This window comes from Megalobrama amblycephala, linkage group LG7 (genome assembly GCF_018812025.1).
Source record: "Megalobrama amblycephala isolate DHTTF-2021 linkage group LG7, ASM1881202v1, whole genome shotgun sequence".
NCBI classification, from domain to species: Eukaryota; Metazoa; Chordata; class Actinopteri; order Cypriniformes; family Xenocyprididae; genus Megalobrama; species Megalobrama amblycephala.
This window is the reverse complement of record NC_063050.1, coordinates 49,564,379-49,589,320: the sequence shown is the minus strand read 5'-3', so window position 1 is coordinate 49,589,320 and position 24,942 is coordinate 49,564,379. Positions and strand designations below refer to the sequence as shown.

Genomic DNA, 24,942 nt, shown 5'->3' with positions numbered 1-24,942 from the left:
GCAGGGGGCATGTCCACAAGATGGAGTGAACGAGGGAGATTTAAAGAAAGACTGTAGAAAGAGAGATGTCTGAGGAACATCACTGGAAAAAGAAGGGATATGATCAGGCAAAAGCTTTAGGATCTGTTGATATTAGAAAAGCTTTCCAGCACAAGAGAGACCAAAGCGGGAAGGCCTGAAAACAGACGGCGAGGTTGTGTTGTTTCTCCATACACAATTAACTTTGGTTTTGCTGTTTCACAGAACCAAGATATGCTGTAGTTGTAATGTTAGCTAGAGTAACAGGACAGTTTTGAGTGTCATTGAAGCATTATTTTGTTATGATAAATAGACATCCACTCTTGTATTGTGTTGATGCAAAAACTTGAGAAAATGAGATCCAGGCAGTAGATAAAGTTGATGAAAAATTATTTATTCATTACAATTAAATTTAGCCTCACACGCAAACTTTAATCGATAATGAAAATACTTAATAAAACCAAAAGGTAAAATAACCATCATAAAGTATTAGTCAATAGTTAATAATAAAATTTAGAGTATTGTAAAATTTAGAGTATTGTATCTAATAGATGAAGATCAAAGAGAGCAATAATTAAGACATTTGCAGATAAGAGACAAGTAGAAGCCAAGGCGAGCAAAGGAGAGAAAAAGCTGAATTATTAAAGACCCGGTCAGCTTTATACCATGAGCATATAGGGAAATTTACATCCCACTCAAATTGATGTTTTTGTTCTAAAAGAAAAGGTTAATTTCACCCATTACGTCATCTACTGGTCCAGTGTCAAAAATAGTTGTTTTAACCCCTATAGGGAATTTTGCAAATGTCAGCAGACATATTTTAATCAGATTCAAATGAGCAATAATTCTGAAAAACACCACTTCTGCAGTACTTGGCAGGCGTCCAATGTATAACCACAAACGTGTCAGCATGACCTGTCACACTGCAACACTTGAAGAACAATTGAACATAGCAAGCATACTCGTAAATATAAAATAAAAATAACCATGAGGGTACAACAACAATTAAATACTTGAAAATATGATAAGAATTAATATATAAAGTATTAGTACATAAATATAGGAAATCAAAAGTCATAAGCCATAAATGATTAAAAATAAATATTAATAAAAGTGCATGACTATGAATATTGACCATTTCGGATCCATCAGTGTGTTCGTGCATTTTGGGGGCGGAGCAATGAAGGGAGGATTGTGTTTGTTTTGGGTTAATTTCAAACATCAACAGGGTTCAGAAATCACCTTTAACAATGTCAAGGCTTCTAGAAGTGACTGCCACAACCATTTGTCTCCACTAGATGGAGCTATACAACGCTTCTATTTAATATGATGATCAATAGTACATATCTTTAGAAGTCAGTGATTTGTTTTTTTCCCCAGTAGCTGTACTTTCTTTATGCATGTGATTTTATTTTAAACCAGTCAATGAAAGGAAGCTACATCCACTGACCAAAATGTAGACTAACACAATCCATTTCTCAATCCAGAGGTCTTTGTGTCGTAATCATCAACATGACTTTTTTTGTGCGTTTGCAAATTGTTGAACTTTCTATAAATAAAAGAATCCTCCACAAAAATAAGCAACACAACTGTTTTCTACATTGATAATAGTCATACATGTTTCTTGAGCAGCAAATCAGCATATTAGAATGATTTCTAAAGGATCATATGACACTGAAGACTGGAGTAATGAAAAATTCAGCTTTGATCACAGGAATAAATTGCATTTTATAATATATTATAAAATTGTTGTTTTTTTTAAGAATATTCCTGTTTTTATTGAAGCCTATTTTTGATAAATGCAGGTTAAGTCCCCTTTACTTTTATTCATTTTAACAGCTTAAGAGTCTAGGAGGAAATAAATTATTTGCAAAAGGTGTAATATGTAAATAGTGTAATTACAAATGGTGCATCCCATCAACATCCCAGCAGGGTGATGCAGACTTGCCTCGTTTGTTTGTTTGTTTGTTTGAATTGATCAAAGGGTTGCTTTACCTTTTTATGCAAGTGTTGAAAGTCTAAATCCTAAAAAAAACATCTTAAAGTTTTGTTTTAAACCATACTTTCTTGCTTGCTGGACCTTCATATCCATTTTCATCCTTTAGAACATAATCACCAAAAGGTTAAAATTTAATTTTAATGTACATTTTTAAATCCAGTTTTCGCTAAAACTGCTGAAAATATCATTTGTAATCAAAATGTAAAACAGAAGCATTTTCACCAGCACTCTCAGTCTTTTGGAGTCCACTATATACATCACATTTAAAGATCAGTGAGTCGAGGTGTCATTTACTCTCACTTGAAACCCTCCTGCAAATCCAAATAAGGCTCATACTTTCTCAAGGGCTGATGGACAATGCTTGGCCCATAGGACAGCTTTTTTTAAACGTTGGACTCCTCAGTGTTCCTCCCAGCTGATCTGAGGTCAGTCTCGCTCTATGTGGAGTGCAATTGCACCAGCAATCCGAGACATCTGAGGAACTGAACCCACATCAGAACAGGGCAGCGTAACCTGAGCAGCCGCTTTACGATCTGGGGTTTAGTTGGACATGGGGGTGTAAGAGTCTAAGACGTGTATCAACCACCCTTGAGGTGCTACCGTCCCTCTCAGAGAAATTCAACACCCCCTGAAAGAATGGCTAAATATAGAGCTCATCTGCGCAGGGGCGCGGTCTGCGGATCCATGACTTCTGCAGCATTCAGAGAGAAGAGTCCATGTCTCGAGGCGGGAATGGAATGTCTCTGCAGTGGCTGCACTGGTAGTTTGTTGTAACACATCTAATTGACTGAAGGACTGCATGAAACAACTGAGATCAAAGAATATTTAGCGAAGCCCTGCTGTGCCACCGCAGACCCCCTGTTGAAGACCCCAGGATTAGAGTCAAGTTATATATTTCTCTTAGGCCTGGTTTCACAGGGCTTAGATGAAAGGGATAGTGAAAAAAAGGAAAATTCTGTCATTAATTAGCCTCATGTCGTTCCAAACCCGTAAGACCTTCATTCATCTTTGGTACACAAAGATCTTTTTGATGAAATCTGAGAGCTTTCTGACGTGATGTGTAACACACGAGAATGAACTTCATTGGTTCTTGTGGAAGCTCAAACGTGATGCGTAACACATGAGAATGAACCTCATTGGTTCTCTCACAAGTCGAGTCGATGTTTGCACTTCAGGTTTACCACAACTGATGTGTGTGTTGATGAATTTTATATGTGAATGAAAGTCTAAATTAAATCTGTTCATCATATAAAGCGATCGTGTCTCTTTAGAAAATTTGGACTAAACTGCTCAATTCATATGGATTAGTTTTACGATCTCTTTATGAACTTTTTAAAGTGTCAAAGTGTCAGTTGCGTACCTGTCAATGGAGGGACAGAAATCTCTCAGATTTCAATAAAAATATCTACATTTGTGTTCCCAAGATGAACGAAAGTCTTATGGGTGTGGAACGACATGAGGGTGAGTAAATGATGACAGAATTTTCATTTTTGGGTGAACTAACTCTTTAAAGCAGGGGTGTCCAACACTGCTCCTGGAGAGCTGCCATCCTCCTGCAGATTTCAGCTCCAAGGACACTCTTGCTTCAAAGGGTTAAAAACAAAATAACATCTTTATTCAACAATATCTAGTGATGGGTGATTTCAAAACACTGCTTCATGAAGCTTCGAAGCTTTACGAATCTCTTGTTTTGAATCAGTGGTTTGGAGCGTGTATCAACCTGCCAAAGTCACATGATTTCAGTAAACGAGGCTTCGTTATGTTAAGTGTTTCAAAATGTTTTGAAATTTCAATGGTTCACATGACTTTGGCAGGTTGATACACGCTCTGAACCACTGATTCGAAACAAAAGATTCGTAAAGCTTCAAAGCTTCATGAAGCAGTGTTTTGAAATCGCCCATCACTAGATATTGTTGAATAAAATCGTTATTTTGTTTTGCTTTTTGGTGCACAAAAAGTATTCTCATCACTTCATAACATTAAGGTTGAAGCACTGTAGTCACATGAACACTTTTAAATATGTTTTTAGTAGCTTTCTGGGTATCTGAAAGTGTTAATTATCTTGCTGTCAATGCAGGCCTCACTGAGCCATCAGATTTTATCAAAAATATCTTAATTTGTGTTTCGAAGATGAACGAAGGTCTTACGGATGTGGAACGTCATGAGGGTGAGTAATTAATGACAGAATTTTCATTTTTGGCTGAACTAACCCTTTAAGCCATGATTAGGTTTTAGTTCAATCAGGACATTTATGTAGCTTTTATAAATGTTTAACATTATTGATGAGACAAAACAATGGCACTGACATATTTTAAGATACATCAGTGCAAGTTGCTTTCAGTTTAAACAGCTCAAACATGCATTTTAGTCCAGGACTAGCTTAAGCCTTGTCTAAAACCAGGGGTTAAACTTTTATTTTCAGTGTAGTATTTCCAAAAAGGGCAAATTGGGGCCTGGAGACACATACTGATAAATTACCTTTGGAAAAACAAAGACAGAGCCTCATCAATTTGCAATTAAATAAATAAAATAAAAACAGGAAGTGCAGGAGTTTATCTGATTTGCTTGATTAATTATTACATTAGAATTTGTATATGATTTTTGGTTTGCAAACAAAACAAAACAAAAAATAATATTCTTTTGATTAAACTAGTGGATAATGGCCAAGCTGCTGTCAAGCTCCAAAGCAGTGTTGGGTAAATTACTCTGAAAAAAGTAATTAATTAGATCTTCAGCAATGTAATTAGATTAATGTACAAATTACTCTCTTTGAAAAATAATGCATTACTTATTCATTACTTTTCAAAGGATACTTTTCACAATGATAGGCATGAAACTGCTCTTTTAATGCTTTTAAATAAATAATATAAAATTGCATAAATTATTCTTGATCTGACCAAATATTTAAAAATATTTAAAACATACATTTTAACAGTAGACGTTAAATTTTGACGTTAAATCCATTATTGTTTTACACAGAATTGTTCTACACAGTATTAAATTCAACATCAGAAAATGACAGAGAAATTAAGAGTAATCCCTTACTTTACTTTTTCAAGAGAAAAGTAATTAAATTACAGTAATTAGTTACAGAGCATTACACCAAACATTGCTCCAAAGAGAAGAAAAACTATCACAGATAGTTAAATAAGAAAGAGCAATATAATTCTTGGTCTGCTAAATGAATGACCATTTGTTTTAGCTGTTTCACAATGACATTTTAATAGTAAACAACACATTTGACATGCATATGTGGCATTTAACTTGAAGTCTGTGGACACAAGCCACATTTTCACTGCATATAGGTGACATAATATTAATGCAATGGCATCTGCAGACAAATGATGCACAAGTCTTTAACTCAGAACTAATATTTGCAATGACTTTTAATCAACTGGTGTCAAGGTAGTTTAGTGGATGAAGTCAGTGCTCAAGTTCACACAGCCATAATTCATGGTCACTAATGATTGACAACTACAAAACTATATAGCATATAATGTGTAGGGTGCTTGAATGTTGGTTTCACTTTCAAGTATTGTAGCTCTCAAACTACATATTATGTCACATAATCTATCAAAGAACTACTCCCATGATTCATAATCACATTAAATAATTCATTTATTTTCTACTACAAGAAAAAGTTCAATTACTGTTTTCAAAATGAATGCATTCTTAGATTTTGAGAGAGAAATGTGGCCAAAGTGCAAGTTCATTCATGCGGCGGTAGCAGTCTTTGAGGGGTGTTTTTCCTGGCTTGCCATATAACCATAAGTGGCCGAGAGCACCATATCCAAGTTATAAATATCAACACTGTAATCAAAAGCCTTCCCGAGTTTCCTTCAGTGTGTGCACGGAGCCCATAACAGGTGACATCGGGATCATCCCTGGCTAGGGATTAAAAAAGCATGCAGAAATCATGTAAATAAAGGCATAATGCATAAAAAATTCAAAATGCTGACCAAAGCCAAGGGGTCTTACAAGCAGCCTGGAACATAATCTAAAAATACCAGCACTCACTGGAGAAAGCAGCAGCTTTCCTTCCAGCTTGACCTAAGAAAGTTAAAGAAGTTCCACGGCGTCACAAGCTCCGCCCCGTGACATCATTAGCATAGCATAAATAAGAAGGCGCTGGTCCATGGCTCAGGACCACTCTCCTGGGACTCCGGCTTCTTGACTTCTGCCCCTCCGCTCCTGCATCCCCAAAACTACATCATGGTGTGTACTTGGATTACGCTTGCTATTTTATCGTACCTTTTTCATGTTCGTCTGGCTCAAAAACTGGCAATAAGCCCACTGAAATGAAGTAGGACACCTTTTTCTTCGATTTTCAAATTGACTTTGGTTGGGCAAGATGCTACGGTATCATATAAAGAACCCCAATCTGTTAGAGAGAAAATCATGCAGCTGATTTATTCCCTATGCTGGATATATGTGTGCACTTTTGAAGCAGTTATTTTGCTGATGTCCAAAGAGGGCAAATGTTTTTTAAAATAATTCCTTATTTCAGACTTTAGTGTGTATTTTGAGATGTCGGCAGGTTTGCCAAAGGGACTGATGCATTGTTGTCTTTCTGGCAGGCTGGAGAATTCTCTGCTGACCAGATTGAGGGTGAGTCTTCACACACTGGAGTTTATCGTGATGGAGAACATTGGCTTTATGACTATAGTTGACCAACAAAATACCCCTCTCTCTTCTCTTGGTTATAAATGTAATGGGGATGTTAGAAATGTATAATGTCATGAATTCAGGATGAAAGACAATTCTTCCTGATTAGAGTGAATAATTACTTTAAATATATAAGGAAATTTTTAACAACATTCAATAATAATAATAATTTATTCAAATTCATTTATATTGCATTTTAAAAAGCAGACCGCATGGCAATCCTTTACCATTTCTACAGTATGTAATGTACACTCTAAAGATGCTGGGTTAAAAACAACCCAAGTTGGGTTGAAAAATGGACAAACCCAGCAACTGGGTTGTTTTGACCCAGCGGTTGGGTTAATGCTGCCTTCACATGCTCTCGGAATTATCGTAAATACGAGTTTCCTTGGTAAAAATTGCACATGAACGACCCTCCCATTTCAAAACTTAATTGCCATGAGCTTGTAATCACGACTTAAGAAGTGGAAATTATCAAATTTCTGATAGCACGTGAAGGCAGCATAAATGTTTGCTCAACCTGCTGGGTAGATTTAACTCAACTATTGTTTACAAATGACTGTATTGCTTGCTTAAAATGAACCCAAAATATGTTGGAAATTGACATTTATTAATATGTTTAATGAATCATAATGAAAATTGCTTATTAATAAATGTTCACCTTTTGATTATTATTGTTGCCTCTAATAATTATGTGTGTGATTTTTAATTTCCAACCTATTTTGGATTCATTTTAAGCAAGCCATATAGTCATTTTTAAACAATAGCTGAGTTAAATTAAACTGCCCAGCACGTTGGGCAAACATTTAACCCAACCGTTGTCCATTTCCAACCCAACTTAACCCAGAATTTTTTATTGTAAATTAAGCAATTAATCTTAAATCAAAATATTGGAGGAATCTGTATTCTGATCTCCCAGCTATAAAGTAACTGTTACCTTAAAAGGCCATTTTTTTAAAATCTCATTTAACCCATAAAAATTAGTTTTGCTGGTATAATTAATGTATTTAGGGTGATTCAGTGATGTTAAATATGATATTTGGCCCTCGCCAAACCTATGCCATCAAAACTTGCTTAATTAAAGCTAAAAACAGGTTGACTGAAAAATTGAGTAATCATTGTGTTGAGTGGGAATTATTTGCCATACCCTGTTGCAAAGTAGTCAAAGCATACATTCAATTCCCTACAGAAAGAATTCATAGGTACCAAACCATCTCAAGCAGTTCACAGCCTGGTGTTACTCATTTAGGTGCAGAAAGTATGCGGTTGGTTGTGGGTGTAGGTTACGTTGCTGTCAGCATTCTTGCATTTGACTCGGGACGGTCGAAGAGAGCCGCATCCATTTATGGCAAGGGCTACTTTCTCCGAGGGTATCGCCTGTCACATCACGCATTAAGTGCCACCTTCATCCAACGGCGAGGCACAGCTGCTAGAGCAACACAAGTCGTAGGATGCTATTTTTCTGTCAGCAGATCACTTTCAACTTAGTCTCCCACACGGCCCATGGAAATGCAGTTGCTAAGCTCTTTTTAATTTTGCTTCCTTCCTCCTCTGCTGCATGTACAGTTGGCAAACGAGGGTTGTGGGAGAGGAGGCAATGTCGTGAAGTTTCCTTGACCTTGCCTGCTTTTAAAGCAATAATGTCCTTAAAATGATAGATAGATGACTTAAAAATGTCTGTACTTCCAGATAAAGTCCCTTGTGTTCTTCTGTTACAGACTTCAAAGAGGCTTTCGGTCTCTTTGACAGAGTTGGTGACAACAAGGTTGCCTTCAACCAGGTTGCCGACATTATGCGCGCCCTGGGTCAGAACCCCACCAACAAGGATGTGAAGAAAATCCTGGGTGACCCATCTGCTGACGGTAAGATGTTTATCTTTATAATACAAGCTCAAAAACCAATGGACACAACTTTAAATGCTTTACAAGCCCTCACTGATTTGTGATGCATGTGCGCACACAGATATGGCCAACAAAAGACTTGACTTTGAGGCTTTCCTGCCAATGCTGAAGACTGTTGACGCCATCCAGAAGGGTACCTACGATGACTACGTTGAGGGTCTGCGCGTCTTCGACAAAGAGGGCAACGGCACAGTGATGGGCGCTGAGCTGCGTATTGTGCTGTCAACACTGGGTGAGTGAAAATCAAATGATTATGTACTTAAAACCATGCATGTAAAAGAAAATTACATCATATAGCCTACCAAAGACTTTAGAACGGTGCACTCGTATTGTTTTGAATGGGAGAAAGTGCAATATGGCGGAATAAGTCCTGCCTTCTAAATAAGAGCCAATCGCCGACTGGTAAAGTCATCGCGTCACTTCAGCGGCCGTTAGAAGCTCCGGTTCCTATAGAAACAGTCAGATGCACTTATGACTGTGTATGCGCATTGGTTTGAACCAGCCTCACAAATTAGTTTTTTGTCATGATTCGAGCGTTTAGAAACTAAATTTATGAGACAGTTGCCTGATTTCATTCACGATTTCAAATATGAAATTTAACCGAAAGCTTGGCGAACAGCTTTGGAGAATTTGATGTTTCCCCATACAAAGCTGTGCTTGAATGCCCGAGAAGCGTTTCAAAGATGGCCGCCGAGTGAAATGACTTGACTTAAAGGGACTTTTCATATATTCTGCATAGAAAAAAGTTACTTCAAGGGGTAATACCTTGGTATTTTGACACACACACACTAGTTTTCAGTCAGTAAGACTTTTAAATCTTTTCTGTTCTTACCAAAGCTGCATTTATTTGATCGAAAATGCAGTAAAAATTGTGAAATATTGTTAGAAATCAAAATAATTTTTCTATTTTAATATATTTTAAGATGTAATTTATTCTTAGCCATTACTCCAGTCCTTCAGAAATCAAGAAACGTTTCTTATTATTATCAGTGTTGAAAACCTTAATATACCAGAAAGATCAAAAGAACTGCATTTATTTGAAATAAATGTCTTTACTATCACTTTGCATCAATTTAATGTGACCTTGCTAAATAAAAGTATGGTTATGGTTATGTAATTATGCATAATTTATAGTTATTACTATAGTAAATGTATGTAACATATGTAACAATGATACTGAAAAAAAAGTTTTACCAAAAGCATTAATAAAATTCCTGCTGATCCCAAGCTTTTAAATGAGAATATATCATGATACTAAAGTTCATGTGCCATGGTATTTAAATGTCCGAGGTACTTCCCAAAATAGCATGGTACTACCAATTTTCAATTGATTAATTGATTGACAATTGAATATGGCTATGAATAACATTGATTTGATTAAGTGATAATCCCATGGTACTTTTAATATATATATATAAAAGGTTAGTCTTAACCAATACCTCTCATGGCACCGACAGGTGAGAAGATGACCGAGCCCGAGATTGACTCTCTCATGACAGGACAGGAGGACGAGAACGGCAGTGTCCACTATGAGGGTACGTATTTTGAAAACCCCTTCTGATTTAACCCTTGTGACCCTGCGTAACAGTGACTGTACTGACAGTCTTTTCGGCACTAATTGGAATGCTATAACAAGCTCACCTGTCACTGTATCATTACGACCATTATTTTTAGAAGCCACCTCAGGCCTTGTATGGCGAGAATCATTCCTTAAGCATGTCTGCTTCTCCTCTTACAGCTTTCGTCAAGCACATCATGTCCGTGTAAGAGGCCGTCCGTTGAGGGAGTGGTGAAGAAGGCTGAACTATATCTGCAGACCCCATGGTGTCAGGACATCCATTCTGTTTTGAAGACCAATCAATAAAAAGGACTATGGGATGTCACTTCTAAACCATTCTGTTATTTTTTTTCCTTTATTTGTTTTCTCCCCTCTCGCCCACCTTTTTGGAAGTTACATCGTCATGCAGTTGACCCTCCTTGCCTTCTTGTTCCGCCCGGGGCGGCCGTCCACAGTGGGATGGAGACCGGGGAAGAAGGAAAAGGCCACTCATGAAGTGAGGGTTGCTTTCCTCTTTCTCCACCCATCCAGGGTTACAACAGCACCGCCAGCTGTGTGTTAAAGGCACATGACACTGCTGTGGTCAGGCTGCCAATATTCCCCCATCCCAATTTTCACACAGTCATTTCACAATAAACCTTTTTTCCAAAAGTACACAGAGTTCTTCCTTTGTATGCTAACCAATTTGGTCATAATGTGAAACTCAAATGTCGGTTAAAATTCTTGATAACACCGTAGCTGCGTCCGAATAGTATGCGAAAAACAGTATGCAAAGATAGTAGTATGTCCGAATTCATAGTATTCAAAATATGGTAAATGTACGCAATGACTACTTCCGGTGAGATTCTGAAGCACGTATACTATGGACACTATCCCATGAGGCCATGGAAGAGGATTTGTGAATGAAGTTGAAGGGATGTAACTGACCCTGGTAGATCATGTGACAGTAACAACATGGTGGATGTAGTACGTCCGAATTCATTCATACTACACGCATTCCTACTATATAGAAATGTACTTTTTCAACGGTCGTGAAGTAAATTTAAATTCAAATGTACCTACTCAACAGTACGCAATTTCAGGTGGCGTGAATGCAACGAAATGGATAGGCTATAATCAAATTCATTAATATTACACAATTTTGACATTATTAAAAATACACACTGAGTTACTGAAACAGTCTTTGTCATAGGATACACTTGTCTGTTCACAATGAGTTGACAGTTTGAACGTTCCGTTTCCTTTCATTTGTTTTTAAGATCTGAGGTGAATTGTCCATTGTTGCTTTCAGTGTATGGCTATAAAAGACACAAAATTATATTCAAACTCACATGAGGCGCTTTTAACATTAAATAAAGCACATAAAAAGCACATGAGATTATCATTATACTTTGTGTTGTTGTTTCAGCCGAAATGTTGAAAAAAAAAAAAAGATTCTAAAATAGAATCATCGCGTTTAGTCTAGTTTGTACAAAAACTGTGATTAACGCGGAGAAGATGCCTTTTATCGCATGCCGCGACGTCGCGTCTGGTTAGGACACGCGGAGACCCCTATAGACCTTATAGCACCGCCCCTTTTCAGCGTTGCGCTCGTTTGTCTTTTGATTTCCACAGCAATCTTACATATTTATAAATGAACTGCTCGTTTTAAAGTCTTCCCGGTCTACTGACATTTGTTAAGACATCTGCTTTAAACATTACAATGCTCATGATAACTTTCATTAACTCTACAACAAGTAAATCCACTTAATCAGCTAATTATTCTTTGACAGCATGCCATAGAAATGTAAGTTCAAAGACAATTTTATAAAGATGGCGGCGCGCTTGTTTCTCTGGCGCATAAGGTCTATAGCCTACGGGCGATGTAAGTTCAAATTTGGCTTGCATCGTTGCAAATCAGTTGCAAAATAAACATAAAAATGCTGAGTAGCCTATTAGTTTATGTTGGAGGTGCAAATTATCCATGCTGGATGTAGTATTTCTGAAACTGCATTCTAAAAAATGGGTCAAATATGGACAGACCCAACTGTTGGTTTAAATATTTAAATTAGGCTACATTTTTAACCTTGGGGTTTGCCCATATTTGACTCAAACATGGATTGAAACAAACCAGCATTTTTTAGAGTGTGTATAAATTGTGTAAGACCAATGCATGACAAGTAACGCGAGTAACATAATCAGATTACTTTTTTTTTCAAGTCAGGTCACTTTTATTCATATAGCTTAGCACGCTTTTTACAATGCAGCTTGTTTCAAAGCAGTTTTACAGTGATTGCAGGAAACATAATTTTGGCTGCATAGCAGCTCTAGAAAATAGTGTCATTGTCCAGCTTAAGTAAGTTCAGTCTTGATTCATTTCCATTGTAAAAATCATTAGTTATTTAGTTAATTTATCTATACAGCAGCTCTGGAGAAAACAATGGCGTCATTGTCCATGTTCAAGTACCTAGAAAAGTAACACATTACTTTTAAATTACTTTTTCAAATAAGTTACTTTGATTTCACATTTTTTGACTGACAGCTCTCCTGTCCTCATGTTGAGAGAAACTGGGAGTTTGTGACGAGGCGTTGTGTGTGCGGTGTGAACATGATGGGTATTGTAGTTCTAAATAAATCAAAATAAATAGAAACAGTGAAATGCAAACTCAGAATATTACGCAAACCTGCAGGGTTTGTTTGAGCTGTGCCCTCTACTGTACAGCTGTGAGTTTGTATTTCGCTTATTAACTTCACTTTTGGTGTGAAAGGGCCTTAACATTTGCCAAAAATACAACTTTTGAAACAAACCAGCAAGCCCAGCCAAGGTGAGAAAAAGTAACACAACACATTACATACCAGAATAAGTAATTTAATAAATGTATTACTTTTTTAGCAACACAACTTTTACTTTTTTGTAACACAATATAGAAACACATTACTTTTAAAAGTAACTTTCCCCAACACTGTGAGGAAAATTATAGCAACACATCGAGGAATAAAGCTGGACATTAATATAGAGAATTTGAGTCTCGGTATTCATATGCAACAAGGTCCCATCCTAACGCCAAAACATAATGTTTTAATGCCTGTTTTCATTTGAAAAATATATACATGGCTCCCAGAGAAAACAATATTAAGTGACTTTATCATCTGCTGTATCTAAGAAAAAATATTTACACTTTACAATAAGGTTCCATTTAGTTAATATGAACTAACAATGAAAAAACGTTATAAAACATCTTAGTTCATGTTAACATTTACTAATACATTATTAAAATCAAAAGCTGTATTTGTTAATGTTATTTAATGGACCTGAGCTAACAAATGAACAACAATATAGGTTTATTTTACTTTGTTTTAATGGTGTTTACAGTGCCGTTGTTATCTATACTTAATAGAAAATTTCAAAAAGATTAAAAATAAAAAGCAGGAGTCAGACAAATATATTTCATAGAGTCATTAAAAAAATAGACAAAATCATCATGATTTTGGATATGATACCATGGTAACATGAGTCGTTTGCTCACTCTACGCTAGATGGCGTTGTTTACCAGTGGAAGAGCAGGAGCGACAACAGAGGGGTTCTTTTCTTTTTGCGACTGCAGCGGTATTTTGTCCTCTCCGGTTGCCGTACGTGCCTAAAGCAGATTCATACGATGGCGAATGTGAAGTGCAGCAGCGAAGGCCCTTCTAAAGAAGGAGGTGAAACTGTCAAAACTGTTTTTATTTTGGAATTAGTTTACACTTGAAAGTCTTCGAGAGTAATTGTAGTACCTATATTTTTGAATGTAGGTATAAAATAAAGTCATAGCCATAGATTTGGACTTTCTTGTTAACTAAATTTAGCAAGCTAGCTAAGTTAGCTGGTAACGATCTGCTTTCTTTTCTATGCTGTGTTTTCAGATGCGTAATATCTAATATTAGTGTTAAATATATCTTAACAACAGTAAATGCGTAACAGTGTTGAATATTATATGTCCAGTGAACCTTTGATCCATACACTAACACAAGCTCAAAAAAGTACCATGGTGTTTTGGATTTGTACCACAAAATAGTCATTCGTGTAAGTGCATTTGAGTACCACGTGATTACTATGGTACATGAATTTAAGTATATGTACTTACTATCTTATACTGTCATTGTGGCATTCTTGGAAATGTCTTGACGTACATAATATGGTGATTATATGGCTTACCATAGAATAACATGTAAATACCATAGGCGATATGGTAATAATTCCTGTGGTAAATATCAAAGTACTATGGTATTATTGTCTGATGATGCCATATCTGTACCATGGTTCTGTCATATATCTGACTCACATTTTTTAACACTCACAACTTCCAGTGCTTTGCTGAATGCAGCCAGTAATTAAATCCAATTAGTGCTAATCAATCAATTAGATTTTAGGCTCAACAGCGTCTCTCTGAGCAGGTCCTCCTGGCATCCCTCATCTTTCAGGTAACTGTAGCTCACCTTTGGTCTCCAAGGCAACAGTCGCTCACCTTGGTAAGTTGTCTCGCCTCCAGCAGGACCAGAAGAGAAGGGAAGCAGTGTGAAAACTAAGACTGTCTCTTCCAGCACGGCATCAGGGGACAGTCTGCGAAAGCGGCCTGCTCATGAGATCGACCCAGAAGATGAGGCTAAAAGCAAGTCAGCGCCCCCTAAAATGTTTAAATCGGGGTTTAGCATGACTGCGAAGAAGCCTGCGTCCATCTCCATCAAGCTTGGAGCAAGTGTATGTATAAGGAGTTCTGTGTACATCCATATAGAAATGCCTTCTTGAGTTTTTTTTCATTTTGAACATTTAAAAATGGTGTTTTATTCCTCCTGTTTTAGAAACCTAAGGAACCCACACCTGCCTTACCTGCCAAGAAAGCTGGACTTGCATCTGTTTTTAATGAGGATGATGATGTATGTGTCATTCTCTAATTTATTATTTTAATATTAGTGCGAGAAGTTAGTGTGTGAAGTCATGTAATAATTGTTGAGGTGCTGTGCTCATTAAGCTTATTACATATTTACCAAATTGACAATGTATTAGTGCATACATAATTATTAGGCAAGTTGATATTCTGATCTTTTTTTTTTTTTCTTTTTTTTTTTCAGAGCAACTTTTACCAATTCCAAACCACATCAATCTTAATAACTATTATTAATTCTGTTAAACTACTATTAAATTTAGTCATGCATTAATTCTGCATTTAATTATTTTTTACTTTTCAGTGTGAATTAAATCTTTTTTTGGCCCACTTACCTGTAAAAGAAAACCCGTTTAATAATTATGCACATCTAATTGTAAGGTGGTTTTCATTGTCAGCCCTTGTTAACAATTATATATCACTTATAAATGATTATATACTATATATATGTAAGTTAAGATTGATGTGGTTTGGAATTGGTCAAATGCGTTTGGAAAAAAAATATGTTCAGAATATCTACTTACCTAATAATTTTGCACGCTCTGCATGTTAAAAAACAGTTTCCTAACCATTTCTATTTTATGTTTCAGAGCGAGCCTGAAGAAATGCCACCTGAGGCAAAGATGAGGATGAAGAATATTGGCAGGTTGGATTTAATCTTAAATCAATCCAACGTTTAATTGTAAGTTACAGTACTATACAGCGCAGTTGACAACCTCCTCACAAGTTTTTTTGATTTCAGAGAAACGCCCACATCAGCTGGACCCAATTCCTTCAACAAAGGAAAGCAGGGATTCTCAGACCATCAGAAACTTTGGGAGAGGAAGCTCAAATCCCAGACAGATCAGTAGCATCTGGCTTCTTTCAATAGCTTGCTTTTGGGCACTGAAATATTTGTCCTATTGTCTCTTTGTTTGATAAACATTGTACAAATGTATATATGTAATGAATGTTTATGCTATCAAGCATCTTTTTATCGTAGCTATTTTGTTTTTTAGCCACGCTGTGGTTAAAAATGCCTTCCTGTGTAAGGTGCAAACAGAGAAAATGAGCATAATCTTTATTGCTGTACAATATGTGCCGCACCGACCCCCGTTATCATTTGCTTATAGTTTAGTTGTTCTCCAGAGAAGGAATGTAGTGGTCCAGTCATTTAGGATTGTTTAAGTTTCATTCATAGCAATGAAAGAAGACTCTGTAGTTTGATTCACTAATAAATGAGAAATGTGGTGTCACTTTAAGGATCTGAAGGATCAATGGTCAATGAGGTATTTGTCATTATTTACTCATCCAAACCTGCATGACATTTTCTTCTGTGGAACGTAAGAGTAATGATGGTAATGCTGAGTAAAGGGTGGACAACCACTTTAAAGTCTAGTTCAGTTATAAAACAAGCAAAGAAAATAAATCATATTTAATCCTTTCATGCATGAATTATTAAATCACAAAGTAGTAATTTTTTTTATGTTTTTACTTTTAAACAAGTGAAAAGTCATGCCAATATTTTTTTCTTTCCCAATATATTTTATTTTGAGGGAGTTCATATCTGTACATCAGCACATCAATGATATAAAAAGCAATTCAATAGAAATCATTGCTTGGCCTGAAAAAAAACATGTTTTTAAAACATTTCCTAAGAGCAAATGTATGAATACAAATAAGAACACTTAAAAAGTCTCTGTTGGCTGACATTTTTCTTTGAAATTAACATTTTTATCAGGCTCCTGTGTGTAGGTTTCTATTTAAGTACTAGTACTTCTGAATGGGATGAGGCTGGGATTTAGCGGGTTTGAAGTTAAAGTATTTGATGAACGTATAGATGTCTCATTTTTGACAGATTTGGCTTTTAGAGGCTTTTGCATCAGAAGTCTTGGAATGTTAAATAACAGTAGAGAAGACATTTTAAAAACATAGAATTCTATATCTGGAAACTCATTTTATTCATTTAAAAATGCCTAACTTTTATTTAAAACTATCAAAAGCAGTATACATGAGCACAAATACATACACAAGCACACACACCCTCAAATGCAATCATGCACACATATTCCTGTCCTCGTTTATGCCTACACTTTATATGACCTAAGAAATAAATATAGAATGTAGGCCTAAGCATTGAAATAAATTATTAAATATGGAGGCTCTTCACCAATAGATAATCTTAAAGGGATAGTTCACCCAAAAATGAAAATTATGTCATTTACACCCTTAAGTTGTTCCAAACATGTATAAATTTATTTGTTCTACTGTACACAAAGAAAGATATTTGGAAGAATATATGAAAAAAAAAAAATACTCTGGTAGTCAATGGGGGGCGAGATCTGCTTGGTACAAAAGTATTGCATAAAAAGGCACTTCAAAGGCTAAAAGTAGCTTCTTCACAAATAACTATATTATTACAAGATTGAAATGGAGGAAAATGCCACCTATGTTTCTTCATGAAGTGTTCAATTTCTACTTCATGTTTTCTTTGCTGCTAAAGCTGCTCATATTCTTCACTACCAGCATATGATTTTGTTGCATTAAAATTGTTGCAATCGACCATATTATAAAGTGAATTCTAAAAGGTAACCAAGAGGCTGCGTGCTTTCATTAGACGTTTCTGGCGACTCAGTAAGCTCTCCCGCTTTTGGCCAATGTCAAAGTCTTCTTTTAGCAGATTGTCTACTTCATCTTTATCTTGCAGCAACTGCAACATGTTCCTTTGCAGCTCCAAAGCTGCTTCCTGGAGCAGCAGATAGCGGATCACCATTGGGATCTGGTCAGCTAGACGCTTGCTTGCAATCTGGTAAAATAGATAAGACAGCGTCTCACATATATATTTTAATTTGAGCTTCCTCTGATGGTACAGAAAGCTTTAATTGCACACTTACCGTGTAGTAGGACTCAAGGTGCAACCTCATCTCACGCAAGGTGGCATGTGTGCCTGTGCTATTGTCTACACTCACAAAATTCATCTTTTTAGCTTTAAATTGGGGCTTGTCATTTTCTATCTCTTCCAGTTTATCCTTTGCATGTTGCAGGCTCTGGCTGTATGTGCCGTCTTGACTGTAAACAATGAGCTCCATCTTGAATTGGGTCCTCAGCATGGACTCAGCCCGGGATTCTTTATCCTGCTTGATGGCTTCGATCTTAGTCTAAGAAAGTATATTAAAGATTTACTTTAAAAAAAATGTAACAAGAACACCATTTCTTTACATTTGTATTGTGATCCGAAAGCATAATTGAACAGTAATGTGATGTAATTTTGAGAAATTTATTAAAGGCCATTCAAATGCTTTAAACACTTGGGGAAAAAAGTACCTTTGCGATTTTCAGAAGATTAGGGAATCCAATGAAGCTGCACTGGGCCAGCTGGATGAACTTCTTTCTAACCACATCTATGTTAACACAAACACACTGTTAATACAACTGCTTTAGCAATCTTTCACTTCCAAGCTTGATTATCCAGTGAAACCGATTTTGCCACATGCCACAAAAACTGCACTGAGTGATCACTAATTTACAGTGTCTTTAAAGGTGCGGTAAGTAGATTTTGAGCAACGCTGTTGGACATTGTTGATATTTGAAATCAACCCAAACAAACCCACCACTCTCTTCATTGCTCCGCCTCCAAAATTCACACTCCAATCCAAACCACCCTGCTCCGAGTCGGTCTTTTCACAAAGGTTGTTAATAATTGCACACAAACGCCCTTTCTGACACTTTTGGTGTGTGAGATTGTCCTGTTTTGTTGTTGCCGGTATGGCAATTAAATCTAACTCCACCCTCTTCTGGAAAGGAGGCCGGGAGCAACAACTCATTTGCATTTAAAGGGACACAAACAACGAGTGGCAATTTTAACATGCTATAATAAATAACTTGTGGGAAAATTTGAGCTGAAACTTCACATACACAGTCTGGGGACACCAGAGACTTATTTTACATCTTGTAAAAAGGGGCATAACAGGTCCTCTTTAAATAAAGCATTAAAAAATCCACAGTAAAGGGAGCTTTCCTGTCACATATCACACATGTGCAATTCAATAAGCCGACAGAACGCAGGTCAATGTGTTAACATGCCGGGAGAATTCGGGGGAAGGGGCAAAAATCTGTGTCGACTGGTTATTCTTAAGTTGTTTATGACTTTACTCCGATAAAGGAAAAGGGGTTAACGCATTTACATGAACATGCATTGTCGGCATATTAAGCGAGTAAGAACAAGCATGTAAATGCTCTCAATGATCAACCTGAAAATGACTGGGAAAAAAATGAATTTGAAATACAAATCAACACTAACCAGAGACAGTCTTCAGTGTCTTTAACGCAGGTTCCTCCAACAGCTTGATCTGTTCCCTGACAAGCCCCTCAAAGGTCTTGTAATTGATGAACCCTGGAAGCTCTCTTCCCCGATACTTTGCTTCATAGTTATCAACCTCTCTCTCAATCTTCTTGTTGACTGCAAAGAGTTTGCACAGCTCAGTTACGAGTTCTGCTTCTAAAAGTACTTTTTATTTAGTGAATTGAAGTAACTTAAATTCATTAATTGATTGCAACTCTGGTAATGAAAATGTGAAAATGATAAAGCATTTTAAGCAAAATCATAACATAGCACATTGGCCAAAAGCAAGAGTACAATCAGAAAGTAAATTCTTAACTTACAGGAATATCCTGAACGCTCCAAGCAGCCATTCCATTTTAAAAATTCTTCCCGAAGTTCTGGAAAAACCAGTAGATCTGAAGAACACTTTAATTCCTCCCCAGTGGTCAGGTTGAACATATCATGAGTGAAAGCTGTAACTTTCTAAATATAGTGATAAGATGTGAAAGATTTCAGTGACGCAGCGGTATCGATATTCATACTTAGAGTAGATTTCAAGGCTGTACTCACATCGATGAGAAAGCTCAGTCTTTCTGCAGTGTCTGATGGGGGTCCGTTTCCATACGCCTCCAGTTCCTTCTGTGTTTCTGCGAGTTTTGTCTCAATTTGCTCTTCTAAACGAGGCAGGGATTTCTACACATCACAAATATGAAAATGAGCTATATTAAATGTCTAAAAATCACGTAGTTCTCTTTTGTGAAAATCAAATGATGTTATTTCACCTGAATGTGATGAACCAATTCAATTGTTAGTTTCTCAGCCAACTTGGGAATAGTAGCGAAACCTTCTTCATAGAGTTTGCTGCAGGAAAAAATGCCATTTATACATCATGTTTTTGGCAGTTATATTAACATTACATCACTTAATGAAATATACGGTTACAAGTTGTAAATATACAGACATTGTGCAGTATTTTTTATGATGAATTTCTGGCAACCACAGCTGCCATTTTTTACTGTAAATTTAACGGGATATTTTATTTCACAGTATATGCCCATGAAGGCATGAGTAAGCAAGGACAAATAAAAAACAGTTGGACATACCTTTCAAAAGTAGAATCAAATGTTAGCCGTGCCACTCACATAAAGTTTCAGTAAATACTATGTTATTTGATATATGTATTACATTGTACTGTAAAACATTTTGAGGTGGTTAAACTTGGAAACAAAAGTTCACCTGCTGCCTTAAAAACTGAGTAAACTCCTTTCGTCAGTGTTTGGGTAGTTTTTGTTACCCAGTTTCTGGGTAAGATGTAACTCAGCACCACCGAATTGGTGCATTTCTTTGGTGAAATACAGGTTTGTGTACATTTCATTTAATAGTTAATTTCACTAGTTGGATTACTTTTAAATGTTTAATTTTTATTTCTAATGTTTTTTAAACGAGTTTTAATGTATGCAATATTGTAGCCTACATGGTAAAACAGTATAAAATACACTACTGTAAAATATGATGCTTACTTATCAGCACAACTCTCAACAGATCATTTACCCACCTGAATTGAGGATGGTCTTTGAAGAAGGCGTTCTCTGTTTCTGTGGCCTCATTAAGAGTGACCTGATCTATAATCTCTTTTTGTCCCCTGCACCTTACAATCATGTAGCCTTTAGTAAGGTGAATGACCTCATTGTGCACAATGTCTACCACTGTCCCTTCAGTGCCCTTGTCCACCAGGTCCGGTTTTGTTAAGATGCCTGTAGTGGACAAACAACGGTTATACCGAGTCTGATTCAGTTTGATTTATAGCATTGAAATGCAACAAGTAAAGCACACCTAAAGTCCTTTCGCCCTCAGGGTCCTCCGCCTGAGCCATCTGCAATGCTTCTGTGGTCGCGATGTCAACATTGCATGGCACCACAACCAGGTTAATGGTTTCTTGTTTTGTAACAAACTTCCTGATCAGTCTCTTAATCTAGAAGAAATGCATGTCCTGTGTCAGACCATGACAGCACAATGGTCTTTCCAACAAAATGTCATTTGAAAAATGGAGTAGATATAAAGTTTACCTGATCTCCAATATTCTCAGGTTGACCCTTGACTGCCACTCGAGCGATCCCGGGGAGGTCGATGAGAGTGAGGTCAGGAACATTGGAAGAGGTGATCTGCAGACTGATGAGTTCATCACTAATACCAACACCTGCTCCAGCCATCTCATCCTGGGCTACAAACATTTAGACAACCATTAGATGTTGTTGAACTTGTCTTAGAGAGACCTCTGGATACATTATAGTTTTCTACCTTCACGAATCTTTTTCTCCACTTCTGCTGGGTCATCAATGTCTTCCTCATAGTCTTGGTAACTGATTTTTGCATGCCATTTCCCTTCGCCGTTAGTTCTTATCATCTTGAGTTCAAGAGGGCATCGTGTAACAATTCCTGTACAAAACATGAAAGGATGGATGACAGATATAGTGTCTTACATTACCATGTAAATTCCATGTGAAGATGGTAATCATTCGATATCATGGTACCATCACTGTGCCATGGTAAATCCACAGTATAGAAAGTAGTTAACCCTCAGGTGCTGTTCGGTAATTTTTGACCAAAAATGTTTTTTAAAGAATTTTTTTACTTTTTCGGAAAGGTACGAAACTTGGTAAACGTTTTTGGCACTTAATGTGTGAACAAAATAAATCATGGACATGATTTGAAAATAATAAATGGTCTGGAAAAAATAGTTACACTTGTATTTTTCACATTGGAAATGAATGAGAGACAAAATATCTATTAGAAATGTTTCCTACTGTGCACAAACAAATTCTTACTGAAAGCTTATTTTTTGAGATATTAACCTCAAATTTGGAACACAACTTGTTTAGATTTATGGCTTTGATTTTCTCACGGTTTTAGAGTAAAATGTGTTTTGGAAAATACACATTTGAAAATTTTATTTTTGTGCATTTTTCATAACAATAGATGTAAAATTGTATAACTTTTTTCAAGTTAAATTTCATAAACTTTTCACTTCAGCAATAATCTGCCAGTTGTCATCTTTAAAAAGATACCACTATTAAGCAATACATGGATTATAACTATGACTACTGCATAAATGTAATTTAGTACCATAAAAATATCGAACCAAAATATAGTACAATCATTTCATTTAAATGATAAATAATTAAAAACGGTCATTTTTGACTGACATGCAAATTGCATAGTTAATTATTTTCTTAATTAGCAAAGCCCAAATTGTGCTGGTCTACCCAAAGCCCAAATTTATCCACCCAAATTGTGTTTTGGTGGATGGGACAAAATAAAAACAACCTAATTCTGAAACATGATATTAAATCATTTTTTACTGATTTTGTAGAAGTAGTGCATCTTATTCATGTTTCAATCACAAGTTTTTACAATACAGTAGCTATGACAATTTTAGCACCTTATTATGAAAACTAGCAAAAGCTTGTCATTTTCCTCAGTTCATGCATTTCACGGCCAACTTCCTGTTTGATGGTTGCCCCGCCCATCTACATGATGTCACACCAATGAGGGTATCTCTTAGTCTCACAGCTAGAACTCGGCAAAAAAAAAAAAAAAAAAAGTTTTCCATTTTCACTAATTAGGTGAGAAAATAAATTCTGTATAGTTATACTGTCCCATTTGTCCTTTCACTCATTAAGTGAGAAAATAATTTTTGTATAGTTATACTGTCCCATTTGTCCTTATGTTCCATTCACCCATAATTCACCCTATATGCTTTAATTTTATATATGTTGCTTACCACTGCCCCTGGGTAACGCTACTCCCGACAGCGCCTCCAGAACAGAACTCTTTCCTGAGCTTTGGTCTCCAATGACGGCGATGGCAGGCAACGCCAGGTCCTTTTCGACTCCCAAAGACCGCAAATTGTCGATAGTGTCGATGCAAGGGCGGATTTTTTCCTCATAGTGCTGACTGAACGTGTAACTCATTTTCTCCATCCTTAAACAACGTCAAAATGTCAGAAAGCAAAAAGGAAATCCTTCACGTCGATCCGTCAGGCTGTCTGTCGTGCGCTCCTGATGCTGCACTGCTGCTGTTTCTTTACCGGTAAAATGAATCCTAAGCTCCTAGAGGATTTATGTACCTTGGTAAGTTTCATTTCCTGGATATCATAGTTTCGTTTCACTCATTGAAGAAAGGTTTAGACGCATTTGTTTGCATGTAAGTTACCAGCATATAATGTTACTATACATTAACAGAAACCTGGATAACTCGACCCAACCGGATGATTTAGTATTAAAAATGGAAGCATCACAGTGCTACTAACGCGAGTAATTAAGAGAAAATAACATTCTCTTTAACTGCGATTATAAACTCAATCATCTACATGACAATTTCTGCAATTTATCAGTGAATACATACTGTTCTTTTCTCACTCTCCTAATCTTCCCATATAATCACTCGCTTTTTAAAGTTATATCCATGTATTATTTGCAAAATAGTTGATATTGAAATATGATAATAATAATATTAATAAAGTTCATTAAAGAAATATTTTATTTTGTTTTGAATTGTTAAATGAATGTTAATGTTTTCATCATTATAGACTGCATGCTTAAACAAATAAGCTTTTTGGTGTACTTTTAAAAAAAGGCGATAATGGTGGATTTGATTGGTCAAATGTAAATCATGTGGACGTGGTTACTACTCAAGTGCTGGAATATGGGGGTAGAATTGTTGCAATTTTCCAAATAAATATATTATGTTCCACAAATAAATGTAAAGCAATTCACACACACACACACACACAAAATAAATAAATAAATAATAATAATAATTGTATGTGCAAATGAATAGAATGACATCAAATATATGTTAGGAGTTGCACAAAAATGAATTAAATTCACAAATAAATTAGATTTGCTAAAAAAAACCATATTCACAAATATGTTTTTTTGTCACAAGCACAACTCTGCCTGCGTTCATTTGTTAATCGCTTTCTTTATATTTGTGAATTGCTTTCTGTGTGTTTGTGGATTCTGAAACAGTTCTAGCAAAAACTGCAGACAAATCCACAAATAGGTCAACTCCACCTACCGACTACTCAAGCCAATCAGATAATGGCCACATTGCAGCACACTGCGATTGGTCGGGGTGGGAATGGATAAATTTTTCTCCTGAATGCTCCCTCAGCTCACTACTATTCCACCACGCCACGATCGCTTCGTTCGACTTGAGCTGAAGTGCCGTTTGTGTGATTAAAACACCCCGTTTACAAAAAGTAACAGACTTCATTGTTATTAATCTTCTAATTTGTTTTTGTACATATTTTTGTGGGTGTAATTATAAGGTCTGCATTATCTTTTACAAAAGGGGGGCTCTTATTTTGACGGGTATTATATATGCAGTCTACGGAGTGATACTGATCACGGTAGTGATGAACAATAGAACGTGTTGTGCACATTATTACGGTTCATCTGAGTTTTCTTACGGATAGAAAGTTTACCATATATTTTCATAAATACCGTTTAACATAGTGAATGCTATCAGGATATGAGGAGACTTTGAACCAGTATAACAAAAAATGTTTCTGTAGCCTATTGTACCTTTAAGACTCA

The 24,942-nt window shown here is 36.3% G+C and overlaps 3 protein-coding genes across 8 annotated transcripts; 2 read left to right on the top strand and 1 right to left on the bottom strand.

Moving 5' to 3' along the window:
* Positions 1-6,075: 6,075 nt before the first annotated feature.
* On the top strand, positions 6,076-10,795 carry mylz3 (myosin, light polypeptide 3, skeletal muscle). Its single transcript, XM_048197978.1, has 6 exons — positions 6,076-6,232; positions 6,595-6,625; positions 8,401-8,544; positions 8,645-8,815; positions 10,041-10,118; positions 10,322-10,795. Exons 1-6 carry the CDS (start codon positions 6,230-6,232, stop codon positions 10,348-10,350), a joined length of 456 nt encoding a protein of 151 aa, XP_048053935.1. The 5' UTR covers positions 6,076-6,229; the 3' UTR covers positions 10,351-10,795.
* A 2,872-nt stretch (positions 10,796-13,667) lies between these two features.
* On the top strand, positions 13,668-16,283 carry LOC125272829 (PEST proteolytic signal containing nuclear protein). Of its 6 annotated transcripts, none has more exons than XM_048197977.1 (6): positions 13,756-13,822; positions 14,555-14,629; positions 14,702-14,858; positions 14,960-15,034; positions 15,633-15,688; positions 15,785-16,283. In XM_048197977.1, the coding sequence occupies exons 3-6, from the start codon at positions 14,790-14,792 to the stop codon at positions 15,891-15,893; spliced, it is 309 nt and encodes a 102-aa protein (XP_048053934.1). In that variant the 5' UTR covers positions 13,756-13,822; positions 14,555-14,629; positions 14,702-14,789; the 3' UTR covers positions 15,894-16,283. The 6 variants fall into 6 exon arrangements, with proteins under 6 accessions (XP_048053932.1, XP_048053931.1, XP_048053934.1 ...); XM_048197973.1 differs by having other exon boundaries at positions 13,762-13,822; positions 14,555-14,581; positions 14,653-14,858; XM_048197972.1 differs by having other exon boundaries at positions 13,762-13,822; positions 14,555-14,581; positions 14,650-14,858.
* A 262-nt stretch (positions 16,284-16,545) lies between these two features.
* mxa (myxovirus (influenza) resistance A) lies at positions 16,546-23,658 on the bottom strand. The gene is made up of 12 exons (XM_048197971.1): positions 23,124-23,658; positions 21,641-21,778; positions 21,409-21,563; positions 21,176-21,314; positions 20,898-21,096; positions 20,125-20,203; positions 19,913-20,035; positions 19,684-19,825; positions 19,322-19,480; positions 18,346-18,422; positions 17,916-18,179; positions 16,546-17,827 (listed from the first exon to the last, which is right to left on the bottom strand). The coding sequence occupies exons 1-12, from the start codon at positions 23,320-23,322 to the stop codon at positions 17,603-17,605; spliced, it is 1,899 nt and encodes a 632-aa protein (XP_048053928.1). The 5' UTR covers positions 23,323-23,658; the 3' UTR covers positions 16,546-17,602.
* Positions 23,659-24,942: the final 1,284 nt, after the last annotated feature.

Bases quoted from the DNA above. Each gene is read 5' to 3' on its own strand.
- LOC125272829 (XM_048197972.1), top strand. From the start codon at position 13,777: ATGGCGAATGTGAAGTGCAGCAGCGAAGGCCCTTCTAAAGAAGGAG. The intron at 13,823-14,554 runs GTGAAACTGTCA...CTCTCTGAGCAG, and splicing joins AGGCCCTTCTAAAGAAGGAG to GTCCTCCTGGCATCCCTCAT. The intron at 15,689-15,784 runs GTTGGATTTAAT...TTTTGATTTCAG, and splicing joins AGGATGAAGAATATTGGCAG to AGAAACGCCCACATCAGCTG.
- mxa (XM_048197971.1), bottom strand. From the start codon at position 23,322: ATGGAGAAAATGAGTTACACGTTCAGTCAGCACTATGAGGAAAAAATC. The intron at 18,180-18,345 runs GTACTTTTTTCC...ATACTTTCTTAG, and splicing joins ATCTTCTGAAAATCGCAAAG to ACTAAGATCGAAGCCATCAA. The intron at 17,828-17,915 runs GTAAGTGTGCAA...CTATTTTACCAG, and splicing joins ACCTTGAGTCCTACTACACG to ATTGCAAGCAAGCGTCTAGC.
- mylz3 (XM_048197978.1), top strand. The intron at 8,545-8,644 runs GTAAGATGTTTA...GTGCGCACACAG, and splicing joins GGGTGACCCATCTGCTGACG to ATATGGCCAACAAAAGACTT. The intron at 8,816-10,040 runs GTGAGTGAAAAT...TGGCACCGACAG, and splicing joins TATTGTGCTGTCAACACTGG to GTGAGAAGATGACCGAGCCC.